The sequence below is a fragment of the Dryobates pubescens genome, chromosome 1 (genome assembly GCF_014839835.1).
Source record: "Dryobates pubescens isolate bDryPub1 chromosome 1, bDryPub1.pri, whole genome shotgun sequence".
Classification (NCBI taxonomy): Eukaryota; Metazoa; Chordata; class Aves; order Piciformes; family Picidae; genus Dryobates; species Dryobates pubescens.
In genome coordinates, this window is record NC_071612.1 from 65,289,864 (window position 1) to 65,306,441 (window position 16,578).

At 39.5% G+C, this 16,578-nt stretch overlaps 1 protein-coding gene across 11 annotated transcripts in view; it reads left to right on the forward strand.

Moving 5' to 3' along the window:
* DOCK3 (dedicator of cytokinesis 3) overlaps window positions 1-16,578 on the forward strand; it is a 223,582-nt gene that overhangs the window by 136,844 nt on the left and 70,160 nt on the right. For all 11 annotated transcript variants that reach the window (XM_054167554.1, XM_054167600.1, XM_054167564.1 and 8 more), the window contains exons 14-17: window positions 133-258; window positions 9,296-9,420; window positions 15,465-15,627; window positions 16,076-16,182. In XM_054167554.1, the coding sequence (XP_054023529.1) occupies window positions 133-258; window positions 9,296-9,420; window positions 15,465-15,627; window positions 16,076-16,182 (521 nt within the window). The remainder of the gene's footprint in view (window positions 1-132; window positions 259-9,295; window positions 9,421-15,464; window positions 15,628-16,075; window positions 16,183-16,578) is intronic.

Consider the following 16,578-nt stretch of genomic DNA (forward strand, 5'->3'; position numbering starts at 1 on the left):
AAGGAGAAAAGAACTCTGTATTTATATGTTTGGATTAAATTAACTGTGGAGAAAAGCATTATTTTACCATCATGCCTTGTATATATAAACATCTAATTCCTAGGTCTGAAAAAATTCTTTGGTTTTTTCCAGGACTTATAATATCTCTTCAGCTTCTTCGTGGTGACATGGAGCAGATTCGAAGGGAAAACCCCATGATCTTTAACAGAGGTGTTTCTGTTACCAGGAAGCTGGGGTTTCCTGATGTCATAATGCCAGGTAAACATAACAGCTCAAATCCTAAATATTGGTCAGATTTTTCTCATACTCTCCTAGGTAAGCACCCATCCCAGTGGTGCTTTACTTGAAGAAGATTAATAGTAGAAGAATTGCCTTATTAGTAAATGCCAATTCCAGATACAGGGAGGCATGCTAAAACACTTCAGTTAATGATTATTATAGTACTAGAAGATGCTGCAGTCACATATACAGAAGGTGCTGCTTTGATATTCCCCCCACCTCCCCCACTAATTTGGTATGCCTCACATATAGTAAGCATAAAGATGTTTCTTAAATTATATGGAGTTATGTCTTGTCAATAATACAAAGCCTGGAAAAAGAGTTTCCACTTTGCCACCTTTTTGTTTGGAGTTACTGTGATCCTTTCATTGTGGTTGAAAGTACACGAGGCTGCAAATCTATTCTGATTCTCCTGCTGGCTTTACAGAGCACCCAGTCCGTGCAACATCTGTCTTGGCTGAAGCCAAGCTGTATTTCAGTTGCTCCTTGCTTCTGAAGCAGCAGCTTGAGATGCTGCTTGTTTTGGCACAAGTCAAGGTTAGCCCCAGCATAGCCAAGAGTTCATCCTGGGAGGAAGCCAGGACCTAACCAGTCATGCAATCAATAGATAGAAAACCTGGCATTGCAGTGTCTTGATTTTTACAGTGTAGTGAGCTTGCTAATTACATTGCACATACAGCATTTGAAATGCTACCTTGTTGCTGTGCATTATGACCAAGACCAAGGATGACTTTGCAGACATGGGAAATTTTATGAAACCATAATGGGAAAAGTATCAGATTTTATTACTTGAAAGACTGCAGTGACACATCAGTATCAAAAGTAGTTGTTGTAGCCTCATTATGGAGGCTCTTCAGAAAGCATAATAAGAGTAGGAAGCAGGTGGGGGGAATTGCTAGAAACTACAGTAAAAGGATTTAGAGCAGGCTGTGTTTTATTTACTAATTAATTGGAACATAATAGTAATAGAGCAGCAGAGAATGTGCCAGTAGAGCCAATTACAAACTCCAGTCTTTAGTGACCTTATAGCAGTGTTTGTCTTAATGCAAAGCAATCAGATAGAGAAAAGATTAAATATTGCTGCTGCAGCAATTGAGATCACAGCTAGATGTGTCAGGTAGAATAGCTAGATCACAGGTAGAAAAGTCAACATCAAAAATAATATTTGCATACCTGTAGAAGTGAATCTCTTGCAAGAATTGCTTGATCCTCAATTCCTATCTATAGAGCTGTCCCTCAGGTGCTTTATGGCCGTACTGTTCCCCTTAATTGTTTTTTTCTCATTTTGTGCAAGCTGGCATAGTGGCTGCCTTCCCTGCACTTTTGTTCTTTTGGGCAATGCTTTAGTCCAGGTCATGAACACTCAAGTTAGCAGGTTTTATTCAAGATGTGCTACTACCCTAAACTTACAAAATTTTCTGTTCATTGCAACTAATTCAAATTTCCAAACTTTCTTTCTCTGATGAAGAACTTCAGCAAAAATTCTGGTCAGTGCAAAAGATACCAGCCAAATCTTAAGTTGTGATGATCTTTGAGATGCTCAGCAGAGAGACCTTAGGTGTTTAGTAAATTAACCCCAAATTCCACAGTGTATGTTTGCAGCGCTCCCCCTGTGGCAGTTCTCAACCATGTCTGCTGCCTTAATTGTCTTTGTCAAACTACCTGTTCCTTGCTGTGCTTCAGAACTGTTTGTTTCTCATTAAAGACAGGATTTTGTCTTTCAAAAAAGAGCACAGAAAGTTTGTGACTTCCACTTTGCAAGCTGATGTGGATTTTTCAAGGCAGTGTGATTTAATTATCATTTTTTTTAACGAGTACCTTAATAAAGTGCTGTTAAAGTATACAGTGATCATTCTGCTGAAACAAGAAATCTGTTTTTAAAAGGTAAACAGCTCTAGCATTTCAAATTCATCTTCTTGGTCATAGGCTTTAACCTAGGTCTTTTTTTAATAGGAAAGATGTACACATCTTAACCATTACAGTTCTGTAGCTGTGTCTTGTCACACAGTTTCCCCATCCCATTTTGTTTTCTAAAGAGCAGCACTTGTTTCTGTGTCAAGCCCTCTTTTTCCCTCACTCGGCAACGTAAGTGGTACCTGGTCATCATTAACAAATAAGCTGAAACTGGTCTTCAGGTGCTGTATCTTGCATGGTTATGCAGAACAAGATCAATATCCTACAGAATAACCATTCCTGTCTTCATTTCTAAAGAGGAAATGTTCATTTTCTACTGTGTTGTGATCTGAGAAAAGCATCATAAAGGCTTCTAACACCTGTTTTTTCTGTTGGTTTGGTTTGGTTTTGTCTGAATCCGAAGGGATTCAGTCAGTGCAGCCCCATGAAGAGGTGCGGTGGGGTTTTGTTCATTTGTGTTTGGTTTTTTTCTTTACTGCATTGCTGCTGGGTGTAAGACTGTCCATCTGATCATGACAATTTTACCTTCCCCCAGCGATAAAGGCAATGAGGCGTGTGCCGCTTGCCTTTTGGATTGCAACTTTGTGTACAGAACTTGCCGATCAGAAATCTATTGCATAGGCATGGCATTTGTCAGTTCCCCAAAGTACATCCCTTCCCTTCCCCGTGTGCTGATAAGTATTCTGTCTTTTACTTTGATCCTCTGATGAAAAGTGCATGCTTCATCTTCTACTTGTGAGTGATGTTTATTTCTCTTTTTTCTCTCTCCTTGTCTTAATTTCCTGGCTTCTCTCCCTTTCCTTCTCCTTTATTCTCTTCCCTTTCTTTCTGATGCAGAGATGAAGATAGTTGGGTGTAAGTTTCTGCTTTTCTTCGTAATGTCTGCTTATTGCTTGCTTTTTCCCATTTTCATGTCTTTAATGGAATGTTGGGGATTGGTAAAGCTAGCAAATCATGACACCATAGGGGAACTTTGGTAACAGAGAGATGTGGACTTTGTCTTCTCAGTCTCTCTTGGTACCACACTTTCAAACCAATTTAGTAGCTCTGACAGATTGAATCAGTAGCAGAGGTGAGAAACATCTCAGCATCTGTTCTGCCAGTAAGCACAAAGTCATGGCAAAAATGTGTTAAGAAGTGGACGTGGCAAAATCCATCAGCTGTTCCCAGAATGTTCATGGCAAGAGGGTCAATAAGACTGAGAGACACCATTATGTAATAATTGTCCCCAAAAAGCATTTTCAAGGAGAATAAAAAACATTGTTGCTTATAAATAAACTTCTGGAAATGGAAAGTTGGAAGAGATAAGAAAAAAACAGTATTAAAAATCAAGTTCTTACTGTGAAAGGAAACTTTCAGGGAAGTAATTGAATTCTGGAAGAGTATTGTGTAAATTCTTCTGTATACACAAAAGTCAAACAATGGACACCAAATAATGCAGTAAGTATTGTTTCTTCCTTTTCCTTCTAACAACGGAGAGTTGTGTTCACCAAAAGCTGCAGCAGCAGACTTAAACTTGCTAATACTCTCTCTATAGAAGAAAAAAGGTAATTTGCCATACAGGTTGTAGATAAAAGTTCTGTTTCCCCTTGCTGCTGTAATACTGCTCACAGTGCTGTTAGCAGTTGCATGATTTAACTATTTCAGGCACGTAGATCTTAAAAAATTACTGACTGACTAGAGAAGGGACTGAGAAGTAAACTACTAAAATGGACCTACAGTGATCCCCAGGGACTGTCTGACTGTAGCAGGCTTCTCAGTTTTAACATGCAATAGTAGCACAGTGGGCAACACAGCAGTTTTACACCAGTGCCAAGGGTGACCTCACTTAAACCTGCACCACGGGAGGTTTAGGCTGGATGTTAGGAAGAAGTTCTTCACAGAAAGAGTGATTGGCCATTGGGATGTGTTGCCCAGGGAGGTGGTGGAGTCACCGTCGCTGGAGGTGTTTAGGAAGAGACTGGATGGGGCATTTGGTGCCATGGTTTAGATGATTAGATAGTGTTGGATGATAGGTTGGACTCAATGATCTCAAAGGTCTCTTCCAACCTGGTCTGGTCTATTCTGTTCTATTCTGCTGTATTCTATTCTAGTAGAACAAGGGAAAGTTGTGCAGTGTGAGGTGTGATTGAGGATGTCTGTGACAGCCGCTCAAAAAGAAGATGGAGGAGTCTTTGAGACCCTTCCCACACAGGGCACTCTCTCATTTTTTTCCTGCTGTCCCTTTGCTTTGAAAAAATGATGTGATGGTCATAAAGCTGCTTGTGGGCTTTCTTATCTTAACTTTGTCTGCATTGAAATTACTGCACTTCAGGAGTAGCTGCATGATTTTCATTTGGAGAAGGGTAAAGGGTGTAGGACGCTGTTTGAAATCAGGATGTGATCGTTGCTGGCACCCTGCTCTTGTGCAGGTGGCTGCAAAGCATAGAAATGCTGCCCATCAAGGGAATGTATGCTTTAATACAGTACTCTTGGACAGAAAGAGGAGCAGTCAGCATTGTAAAGAGCAAAAATAAATGCAGACAAAGCACATAACGCTGTCTATGAATATGTGTTCTGCATTTTAGAGTTTGTCTCAAAGATTTTAGTTGTTTGCTGGGCTGAGTCTTTGAATCAGATCCTTAACGGTTTAAACTCCTCAAAGTTTACAGAAGTCAGTGGGGTGCTGCTGGTTACTGTAGTTGTGGGGATGTTATTTATATATAAGCCATAAATGTGTGGGTTTGGGGTTTTTCTTCACAAGCCATTGTGGAAGATACTCTTTGAGTGTCTGTCCTTCCCATTCATTCTCTGGGGGTTATTGACACTCTTCTGTAAAATGCCAGTATTTTCAAAAACCTGCTAAACCCACTGGTGTTAGAGACTCAAGTACACAGGGTATCACAGTGTTGGGCCCCAAGTAAATAGGACTGTCTTAACAATTTAACAAGCACAGTCATGTAGACAGATTGGTTTTTATGTCCTTGGCTGCTACTATCGTAAAAGACCAAACTGTCAGTTAAAAAACAACAACAAACAAAAGAACCCCAACAGAAACCAGTGAAGATCATCTGGATAAATGTATTTTTTCCCTAAGTTACTTGAAACCAGAGTTGTTCATCCTGAATGTTGGGACATGCCATTTTTCCTTAGCTTACAGGAATATGTTGTGTCCTGTACGGTTCACCAAGTCACAGAACACTGACCTCTTAGAAAACAAATTCCCTAGAATCAAGATGTCAAGAGTTTTGTTTGCTTCTTTATCCTGCAGGAACTTCAGTGAGTTATGTCACCTTTACTTGACACAGTGTTCACCTGTGTAAAACAGGGACCATTCCTGTCCTCAGTGTACAAAATCTTTCAGGATCCCATAAGTTTTAGATTAAATGCAAATGGTTTCTGTAAATGCAAATGGTTTCTGTAAATTGTTACTACATTCCAGTTCAAGTAACTGCTTAGTATTCTAGTGGAAAACACACGGATCTTATCAGGATAAATCTCCTACTTATTCTAATAGATTCTAGATGATTACTGGCCATTGGACTACTTAATGTTATTAAGTCTTAAAAATGATAAATAAGTATTAGGGAGTGTGCCAGTACATTGCTTGATATTGTAAACACAAAGTTGATATATGGCTCATACAGCCTTTTCCACCACTCCTCTTTTTTCCCCCATTACCATTAAAATCAGTCCAGGTGATAATGAGAAAGGGATTGTTTTCAATATAAGAAAAACCTTCCCAAAGCTCCCATTTAGGATTTATAATTTAAACAGTTGTACATTTGACATAAAGCTTTGTAAATAGGTTAAAACAAACAAGCAAAACAAAACAAAGCCTCCATAAAGAAGAAGGAAGGGTAAAGGAAGTGCTGCATAACACAGCAGAAAATAATTCATTTTTTATTGTGGTGAAAAATATTCTTTCAAGGCATTTCATAAAGAATTTGTAAATGCATTCGTTAGAACTGCACATATGCTATGCTAAAAAGCAGTTTATGTTTGGTTTTACATTGAAAACAATTGTAGAGAGATGAGCTTTAAAACAAATGCCATTCTAAAGACTCTTACTAGGTTTTCTGCTCTTCCTTGACAGCCATTCAAAACAAAGATATCAGCTTAAAATGTCATCTGCAGGTTTTAGTCTCTAAATACTTCTGGCCCACTAGCCCTCTGGCCCTTTTTCATTCCTGCACTAATTATAGGAGGGCAAAGCTAACCCAGTTTTATAATCTGCACTGCTCTATTTGTGAAGATGTGAGGCCTAAGGGATCTCGCTTTGTGCAGCATGCTGCTTTTCTCTCAACCTGCAGGACTCGCTGTAACTTCAGAGCCAGGACCATTTCTACAGTTGTTACCAAGCATAGGGCATTAATTGTCTGGTTTGTTAAATAAGTTCTTCATCTCTTTTCCTTTTTGTGATGGAATTAAATATAGGAAAAGCTCTGTCTGCCAAAAGTTTTTGCTTGATGTGTAGCTGTCACTCTGTTTTAGAGCTGGCAATCATCAGCTCTTGATCCTACTGATAACACTTTTTGTTTCATCGTATGCAAGCTGCACTCTGCTCTCTGTTCATGCACTTGTGTGGTGGTCTGCAGTGTTTTCTTTAGCCTTGCAATTTGCATACATGGCACAAAAATTTCATTAACTGCTCACTGTTCAAACTTTAGTTTCTGTACAGCCTTTTAGTGCATGTGAGCTCAAACCCCTCAAACTAGTAGCAGCTGGAGAAAAAAATAGCTCCGAAGGACTCAGCAAGAGATGCACTTGACTAGTATGTTGGAACAAGGAGGTACTTCTTTGTAGTAAGGCTATTCTCAGTGAAACAGTTGTTTGAGTTTGTAGTTTAAACTCCAAATTTTCAAGGCTGGACTCCATACCTCATAGTTGAATGGTTTTTTGCTTTTGCTGGATACTTCTGCTGTATTTTGCTGTATGAAACCTTTGCTATTGTTTTAAGATTCAATAGGCAGTATTTTTACAAGAGAAGATGTACCATTATGCTTCACTAAAATGCTTTTTCCAACTTCTTTATTTCCTCATTTTGATGCACATCCACTGGTTTTTAGATTCCTCTACCCCCCCACCCCAAAGGCATCTTTTTTTTTTTTTAATTAGTGCAGTAATATCCCTCCTGTTAAGCTTAATGGAAGATAAGATGCTATATATAACTGAAAGATGCCTTTAATTTAGGCTGGAAAAATCTTTTGCAGTCTGACATTGGACTTTGTGTAGGCAGACTGCCTTCTAGAAAAGAGGTCATAAATAGGAAGCTCCAAAAATGCTAATTATAGAGAGTACAATTAATTTCTGTTAAGAATTGCAGCATAGAATTTGAAGCTTGTTTCCTCGTTGTGCAGAGTTCTAAGAAAAAACGACACAGTTGGCAAAGGAGAATTTTCAAAACAAAAGCCCTAACTTAAATTGTCTTTTGTGAAGAGCTTTGTATTTCTTGATATTCCTGTAGTCGACATACAGGTAGCTTAGCTTCATTTTGAACAGCAAAATTATTTTCTCTGTTGTTGTGGGCCACAGAGTGTTGCATTTGATGACTATTCTTTGATGAGAAAAAAAGAGATCAAATATGTGAGTCTTTTGCCAGCCTCTTGCTGTCATCTCTTTCCTGTTAATGAACCACAGCATTTTCAGACCACTAGCTGTGAGGTGTTCCAAGCAGTCAGCTCTGTGTGAATCCACAGTGAGAGTGAGATGATGGAAAAAGGAGGACGTTTTGCATACAGATTCCCATTCACAGAGAGCTCATAGCAGAAAGCACTGAATGTCAGCTACAGATCTCTATTTTCCATGCTTTATAAGTTGCACTTATCTCCAGAAATAAAAATGAAAGTAAAGCAGGAGTGAAAGCTTCTATTGTTTGTCCCTACAGTAGATTAAGGAACAAATTCTGTGGGGTTACATCCTTCAAGAAGAATTGAAAGTGCTTCTTTGACAGATGCAGAAAGATATCCTTCACTGCCTGAAAGCAAATGCTGCCTATTTCATTGTGCTTCTGATTAATAAACAGGTTTAACTGCATCAGCTTCTCTGAGTACTGGAGTGGAAGAAATCAGACATTCAAGGAGCCTCTGCTTTGCTGAAGAACCATTCCATTACTTCATTATTTAATCTACTGAGGCTCCTTAACAAAATACTTGGCTTTGAAAGGGTTTAAATTTTGGTATTGTTATATATTGCCCTTTAGTACCTTTGCTTTTCTGCAGGTAAATAAAAAGAAGTGATAAGTGAGCCACCCTGAAATAGTGACAGTAACTGAATTGTACAGATTAGCAGGCGCTACCTGCTGTCCTTTCAGTGCTTCATTAGAAAGGATGGCATTAGCTGTGAAAGGAGAGTTTCCCAAATCAGATTCTTTAAATACATTTTTTAAAAGTGAGCTAGAATCTGTCAAATTTAGGACAAGAAGATGCTGAGATAAACACTAGCATTTGTATTTCTGAAAATAACAGTTTGCTCTGAAGGTTCTTGAAAATGAGGCAGTGTGAAATTGGCAGGATTCCATACGGCCCTCTCTCTTACATTCATGCATAGGGGATACCAGAGGCTGGCCAGGAATCTGGCACAGACACTAAATATAATTCCTTCTTAATCCATCTGAGCTGAACTGCAACCAGGTTTCCAGAGAGGCTGCTTTTATGTTGTTGTTGTGATAGAAAGAAATCCTGAAAATACAGAAAATACTTGAAGGAGCTACCTGAATATAAGTTTCTGTTGACCATCACAAAAATAGTTATTCTACTTGAAGTATAGTGGGAAGCCTGATGTCAATGATATGTTGTCAGGGATAGCCTGGTACTTTGGAATCAGCCAGCCAGCCAAAGTAGTAAAAGACTCTTTTTTCCCCCTACTCTGCTAACACAATAAAAGCAAGAATTGATTCTGAGTTCACATTTAATAAAGGCATTACTAACAATGGTCTGATTTTACGCACTGATATTAAAATGTTCATCCTTATTAACAATTAACTTGCTGCTTGGAATGATTTGGGCATCAGCCATAGTCTTGCAGAACACAGAAAACAATTTGCGGCATCGCAGTGCACTGCGCAGCAGCACCAAGGCTTCGGTGTTGACCTTCCCTGTGTGGCTCTGCTCTGTTGCTGTAGGTGACATACGCAATGACTTATACCTGACGTTAGAAAAGGGAGACTTTGAAAGAGGTGGGAAGAGTGTGCAGAAGAACATTGAAGTCACCATGTATGTGCTCTATGCAGATGGAGAAATCTTGAAGGTAAGTGGCTGGGGTTTTTTTCTGTGAGCTTCAGGTGCCATCTGCTTGCTCTGTGGACATGTTCATGTTCTGTTGGCTCTGATGCAAGGAAAATGCTAAAATAAAACTGGCTCTTCACTGTCTTTTTTCTTCCCCAAACAGTTTTTAAACTGTGTGTTACGGTGAAGGAAGTGGTCAGTTATAAATCTGAATTTTGAGCATTTCACTTGTATAGGAGGAGGAGACTTGGAGAATCATAGAATCAAGGAATTGTAGAATTGTTAGGGTTGGAAGGGACTTCAGGCATCATCTAGTTTCAACCCCTCTGCTGTGGGCAAGGACACCTCACACTAGATCAGGTTGCTTGGAGCCACATCTAGCCTAGCCTTAAAAACCTCCAGGGATGGGGCTTCTACTACCTCCCTAGTCCCATCACTGCCTGACACCCTAAAAAGTCTCTCTTCAGCTTTCTTGTAGGCCCCCTTAAGATACTGGAAGGCCACAATAAAATTGCCTCAGAGCCTTCTCTTCTCCAGAGTGAATAGCCCCAACTCTCACAGTCTGTCTCCATAGGAGACTGAAAAGCTTAGCTAATTTCAAACTCTGATGTCAGTGGCTGTAGTGAAAAGAAAATTTAGAGCAACTGTAGTCAGAACTGAAGAGTATATGACAAATACCTAAAATTAAATTGTATGTATGTGACAACATGAGGAAATGTGATTGCAAGAAAGACTTTTAAATCAGGGTTGTTGCAGTTACAGCGCTGTATGTAGTTTTGGAAAATAAATTGGAGTAGCCTTATTTCCAAGATCTTGGCTTTCGCCCTAGGATGGCTCCATTCCAGCTGTGGATGGTGATGATAAATGTTTCTTTCTTCCTCTGTTCTTGCCTTTAGTATTGTTGAAGAGAAGAAGGTATGTAAGTCAGTTTGGGGGGGGGGTGGGAGGTGGTGAGGGTAGAGAGGTAAACAGAAAGTACTTTGACATAAACATCTGTCAGAAATGGAGAAATGGCTGCTTTAAAATGGATTAATCCAATTTCCCCTCAACCTTTTGTTTACCTCCACTGCAAGAAAATGGCCTTTGAAGCTGCTATCATAGAAGAATCTAAACATCAGAGTTCTTGTCTACCAAACTCATTGCCACAGTCAGGGTTTTTTTTTGTTGAATGGAAAACCTCTCCTTTGTTTCACAGTATCACCAAGGTTGGAAGAGACCTCAAAAGATCATCGAGTCCAACCTGTCACCACAGACCTCATGACTAGACCATGGCACCAAGTTTCTACCATTGCTTGTAGGACCTGGTTTGTGCTCATAGGTGTTGCAGGGAGATCACAACCCTTTTTGTTTAATTGCATCAGAAGTACTTTTCCAGTTGAGTGATGTATTTTCAGTCATCACTCTGTTTCACAGCTCTGCCGAAGACCAGCATAGGTCTTTGCCTTCCAAACTGCAGTATCAGCATCGTCAAATACTGAAACACATGTAAGAGTAGCTAATTGTTCTGTAACTGTAGCTAATGAGCAAATATAAAAGCCATACAACTTCTGGACATTACCAGTCTTAACTTGTGTGATTTGGATTAAAATGGCCACTCACAGATGCTTTTTCTTACTCTTGCCTCCTATTACTGCTCTAACAGCAGTTCAGGACTTTACCTGAGTTAGTGGAACAGACATGGTGCAAACAAAGATGAGTAAAAGGTCATAAGTATGATTAGAAGAAATTCAGGTAAGCATTTGTCATGAAGGAGAGACTGTACAGAGAAAGCGTCTTTTGTGATTTTTACATTTAAATGATGTATCTAAAATACAATATACTGGGTTTTGTGTTGCTGCTTCTCTGTATTGTTGCAGTCAAAGCAACAGGTTCTTCATTCCTGTCAGGGAGATCTTTGGCTCCTGACATTTAATGATGCCTCAGATCCATTTTATTTCAAACAGACAGGCAGAATTGTTCTACAGAGGAAATACTCAAATGAATAAGTGATGACAGAAAACTAAGTAAAAAGGCCATCAAGGACAATAGAAGTTGAACTCTTCTTACCTTTAATTTGAACTCCTCCCAACTGCTTCATTTGCATTCTCTCTTAACTGCAGAGCAGAGCTAGCAAAACAGTATAAAACAGAATATAGAGGCATCGTTCAAAAGGGCTAAATGACAGTTTGAAGCAATAATCACATGCACACAAGAGTAGCAGCAGCTACTTAGAACTGAGTTTGCAAGTGGAATGTGTCTCCTCTGTCCCTGCCAGAGTTTCTACAAGATTTAAAAGTTCTGCAAATTAATCTATCAAGGTTAAAGCAAATGAGACAGCCATCTGGAATTATTTCTAGCTTAGAGGGTTATCTTACCACTCAGTGGTAACCTCGTCATCCTTGAAGAAGACAGTTAGAATGAGAGTCACAAAATGGCTTAGGTTGGAAGAGACTTTAGAGATCATCTACTCCAACCTCCTTGCCATGGGCGGGCATGCCTTTCAACTAGAGTTGGCTGCTCAAGGCCTCATCCAACTTGGCCTTGAACACCCCCAGCGGGGAGGCATTCACAACCTCCCTGGGAAGCCTATTCCAGTGTCTCACCACCCTTGTACTGAAAAACTTCTTCCTCAGCTCCAGTCTAAACCTACTCTCCCTCAACTTCAAACAATTCCCCCTTGTCCTGTCGCTGGACAGCCTTATGAAAAGTCCCTCTACAGCCTTCCTGCAGGTTCCCTTCAGGTATTGGAAGGCAGCTCTAAAGTCCTACTGGAGTCTTCTCTAGGCTGAACAACCTTAACTCCCTTGGCCTGTCCTCATAGCAGAGGATAACTGACCTTATTAATTGAATGTGTCTGCTCTATAGAAATTCCCTGAAAATTATGAAAACTCAGCTCCTTCAACTGTAGATTTCCAGTGTATCTCAACTTTCAGAATGTAGATTTTGTAAGTTTGTGCTGAAAAGCTTCCCATGCTTCCTCTGAGATTGAGGAGCTCTTACTCGTTCTAACCATCCCACCTGTGCAATGAGTTTTGGGACATCCAGGTACACATTTGTCTAAATCTTAACACAGGTCTGTTAAGATGGGTTATTTTAGCAGGCCACTGAATGGATACTGGGTTACTTTTTTTTAATGAAGAATTCTGTTTTAAATCCTAAATGGTTTGTTTTTCACTGCAGCAGTCTGCATGTATTATCTTTGAGGTGGACACCTTAAGCTTGCCATTTTCCATTAGGTGGGAACTGGTTTCAGCCAAACCCCAGAATATTTCATTTCTAGAAGAAGCAGCCATAAAGAGACTGCTGGACCAGGACTTTGAATTCAGTCACTCAGCATAGCCTACAGAATGTACTGAAGACTGTAACAGGAGGAGCCTTGTAACTTAATATAAATGTTAAGGTATCTGTTGGGTAGGGCTTGCTGCTGCAGTGCTTGCTTTGTGTGGGCTCCTTGAGTGATCACTTGCATGACATGAGGTTGCTTTTACACTTAAGTGTAGCTAGTTCTTCTTTTTCTTTTCCCTAATTATGATACTACTTTAATAACTTTCTCTAGGTGATACAGTAGAGAAGCTAATAAAAAACTCCATTTCTAGTTTAAAATAACATGGGCAGAACACTGAAAGTTCAGTTGCTGACCCCCAGAGCACTACTGTTCGTGGGTGAAATGTCCTTCACTGCCCTGACCTGTGGCCTTTCCAAAGCTGTGACTGCCAAGTGAGAAAGTGTGTGCTCAGTTGCACAGTAATTGCCACCAAATTTTCATTTTATATTGGAATAAAATCTCTGAACTTTTCCTGACCAGCATCATGATCCAAATCTGAATTATGCCTTTGTGGAGGCTGTAGCAGTCCCATACACAGAGTTAATGAGAATATTCTGCCTCAAATCCCTGTTGTTGTTGAGTAGATCTTGATCAAGAAGTGGTCCTATCGAAAGCAGTGACATTATTCCCAGGATACAGTGCTGTTCAAAGTGAAAATCAGTATTTGCTTTTCCAAATCTTCTTACTCAGTTGTCAGTGTCTTTCAGTGTAGTCCAAAAAATAAAAAACCTTGATGCATTTCTCACTTACTCTCCTTGCTGCTCCAGTAGCAGGGCTATCTTTTAATTGCAAGGCATACCTTAAATGGTGAAATTATAGCCTGATACTTTTCCTAGTTTAACTTCCCTTACTTGCCTCTGCCCTCCAATTCATCTCCATATTTGGGTCTCATGGCAACTGGGTGAATAGAGACAAGTTTCATGTTTGCATTTTGCAGATCATAATTCACAATTAAAGGTTAAAGAATGCTCCCTCCTCAGGCTATACATTGCAGTATAAATCCATAGAAACTAAGTTAATAAGCAGAAGGGAAGACTCCACCTCTCCATTTATTTAAAGTTGATAGCATGAAACAGCAAAGACTGACCATTTGTCTTGACAAGGCAGGTAATTCTTTGAGGCAACAGAAAAAAAGTTGACATGAAAAGGTGAATTCTTTCTGTATTTATAGAAGAAATGCAAATACTATTTTACTTTGTCCTGGGAGCCTAATGCAGAATGAAGTTTGGGAATTGCGGTGTTGAAGCCCAACAAGTTAGTCTTACTACAAAATGTGACTGGGATATTGCAGGCATTCTGCTTTCCAGTGCTCTCTCTCCAACCTGTCAATGTCTGCATCAGTTAATTCTTGTTGCTGCATTAAAACAATAACCTTTGTGCTGGAGTTGTAGCACAAACCACGTGGTTACTAAGACTTGCTTGAGAGGACTGAGTTTTGTGGGTGTTCGCTGCAGTTGCTCAGTTTGGACTAGAGCCTTTGCAATCAATCTCTGTCCAGGGAGGTTGTTCTTGTATTGAATCCCAAACTCCACAGTACTTTTCTTTCTGGGCTCCTTCACATATTATTGGCTGTCTCAAAGCCAGAATATTACCACAGGCTAAACTGGCTGGCTCTGGTTCATGGAAAATACATGACATGATAGTGCCTTGGTTAGAGATGAAAAAATCAAATCAACATTGGAAGTGTTTTTTGTGTTGGAATTTAAAGGTGCCTTGAGGAAATGGCTGGTAATTCTTCTTGTCATGATTCTACTCCATGTAGGGTGGTTTTACATCAGGATTTACATTGTGTGTGTCCTTCTGGCTCTGCCCAGCTTCTGCTTCTTCCTGCACTCATTATCCTTAGAGATGCTTAATATGAGGAAACCTTACACTGTTGGGTTTTTTAATGTGTGGTTTTATAAGATGTTGTATCCTTTGAATCACTTTGTAAATGCTGGATCTAGAACATGAGTTAGTGCTTATATTACAACATGTGCTTCCTGCTGCATGTCTTCAGTACAACGGACCATTTACTGTCCCTATTTCAGGACTTCATTGAATGTTTTTGCTAACTTCCTTTGCTTATGTTCTGACTAAGGATTTCTGTGTTTCCTAAAAAATACTAATTCATGGGGTTTTTTTCATTTGTGTTTTGAGAATACATAGATTGGCCAAGGTCTGTGAGCTTTTTATGTTTAAAAGCAGAAGTCCCATTATATTTTTAAGTGATGACTATTCAGTAGAAATTCTGTGCTTTTACCACTAATGAAGTAACTCAATCAGAATTTTCTGGGGTACTCAGTGAGGCTGGATGGTTGTAGTTTCAAAAGACCTACACTTTTAAAAGCTTGAAAAGTTCAGGTATAATTCTGAACTGAGTGAAGCAGAAGTCTTATTCAATGATATTTTGAAAAGTTAATGCTGCTAGTGATGATCCTCTTGGGTTACTTGGGGACATTTTTGACTCATCTTTATATATTTGGACTTAAGTGTTTATGGTATCTGTTATGTACTTGATAGAAAATTTAGCTTAAATAATAACCTAAGATACTGGAACTCATCCAGGATCCTAGATCTCAGAGCTCATGCTTTGACCCAAAACACAATTTAAAGATCTCTTCAAAAAATTTAGATTTCATTGTGCCTGAGTTCTGCTTCTGACTCTTCCTTTATGTCTATGGAAAGATATGAGTTATATAAAGGTTATCACTATGTAATAAAATGACTCATCTACAGTGATGTGATGTCTTCTCAGCTGAAAGTGTTTTCTTTTGTTCTAGGACTGCATCAGCCTGGGCTCAGGAGAGCCAAGCAGGAGTGCATACCACTCTTTTGTCCTTTACCACAATAACAGCCCTCGGTGGGGGGAAATCATCAAGTTGCCCATCCCTATAGACAGGTTCCGTGGGTCTCACCTCCGGTTTGAGTTCAGACATTGCTCCAGTGAGTACAAAGTATAACCAAGAGAAATGCAAAAATGCTGAGGGCTTTCCGTTGTCAGTTTGTACTTGGGTGAGGCTGTTGGTGGGTGGAAAGCAGGAAAGGGATACTGACCTCAAATGGAGAAACGGCACACTGCTCCTTAGCTGGTTGCTTCATTTATTAAAAACATAGTGAACAGTTCAGTGCAGGGCAAAACATTTTGTAGATGCTCTCCCCTGCTGTGTTTGGCTGTGTTTATATTTTATATTTAACTGTTCTGCATGTTTGTTTGTTTGGAGGCTTGTGGATCATTTGCATAAAATTAGACGTAGTATAGTCTGTGTTCTTTCTTATGTAATCTGCCCAATTTTTGTTAGGCACACAGAGAGGTTAGTGAATAACCCTGTGAAATACATGGAGAGGTAGAACATGCATAGATCTGATTTCTTATTTCTCCCTCTTGCTACAGCTAAAGACAAGGGAGAAAAGAAGCTCTTTGGTTTTGCATTCACTCCACTGATGAGAGATGATGGCACTACCTTGTCAGATGACATCCACGAGCTTTATGTTTATAAGGTACCAATTCCTCTCTGTAGACTTCTTAGCTACTCATCTCTACTTCAGTTTAAATAAGTAATGATCATTACATTATCTATATTTTTCTCCTCATTGAAAGAATCTGAGGAACAAATGAATAGTAGTTTCGAAATGTTATGAAGTCCAACTTACATGACTGGGTATGGGTGCAGCCTTCTACTCGAGGTACAGCCTACTTTTCTTCTTCAGATAGTGGTCATGTAGCTTCTGTTAATCCTATCCATTCCGAACTCAAGCATGGTACTGTTGAGCATTCACCAGTCTTACTAGCTTATGGCACTGCTCTAAACCTTTGTATGATGAAATGATGTTGTGCTTCAAATGCATCATATTTCAGTGCTACAGCTTGGCCAACCCTGAAGCAGGAGGATTGGA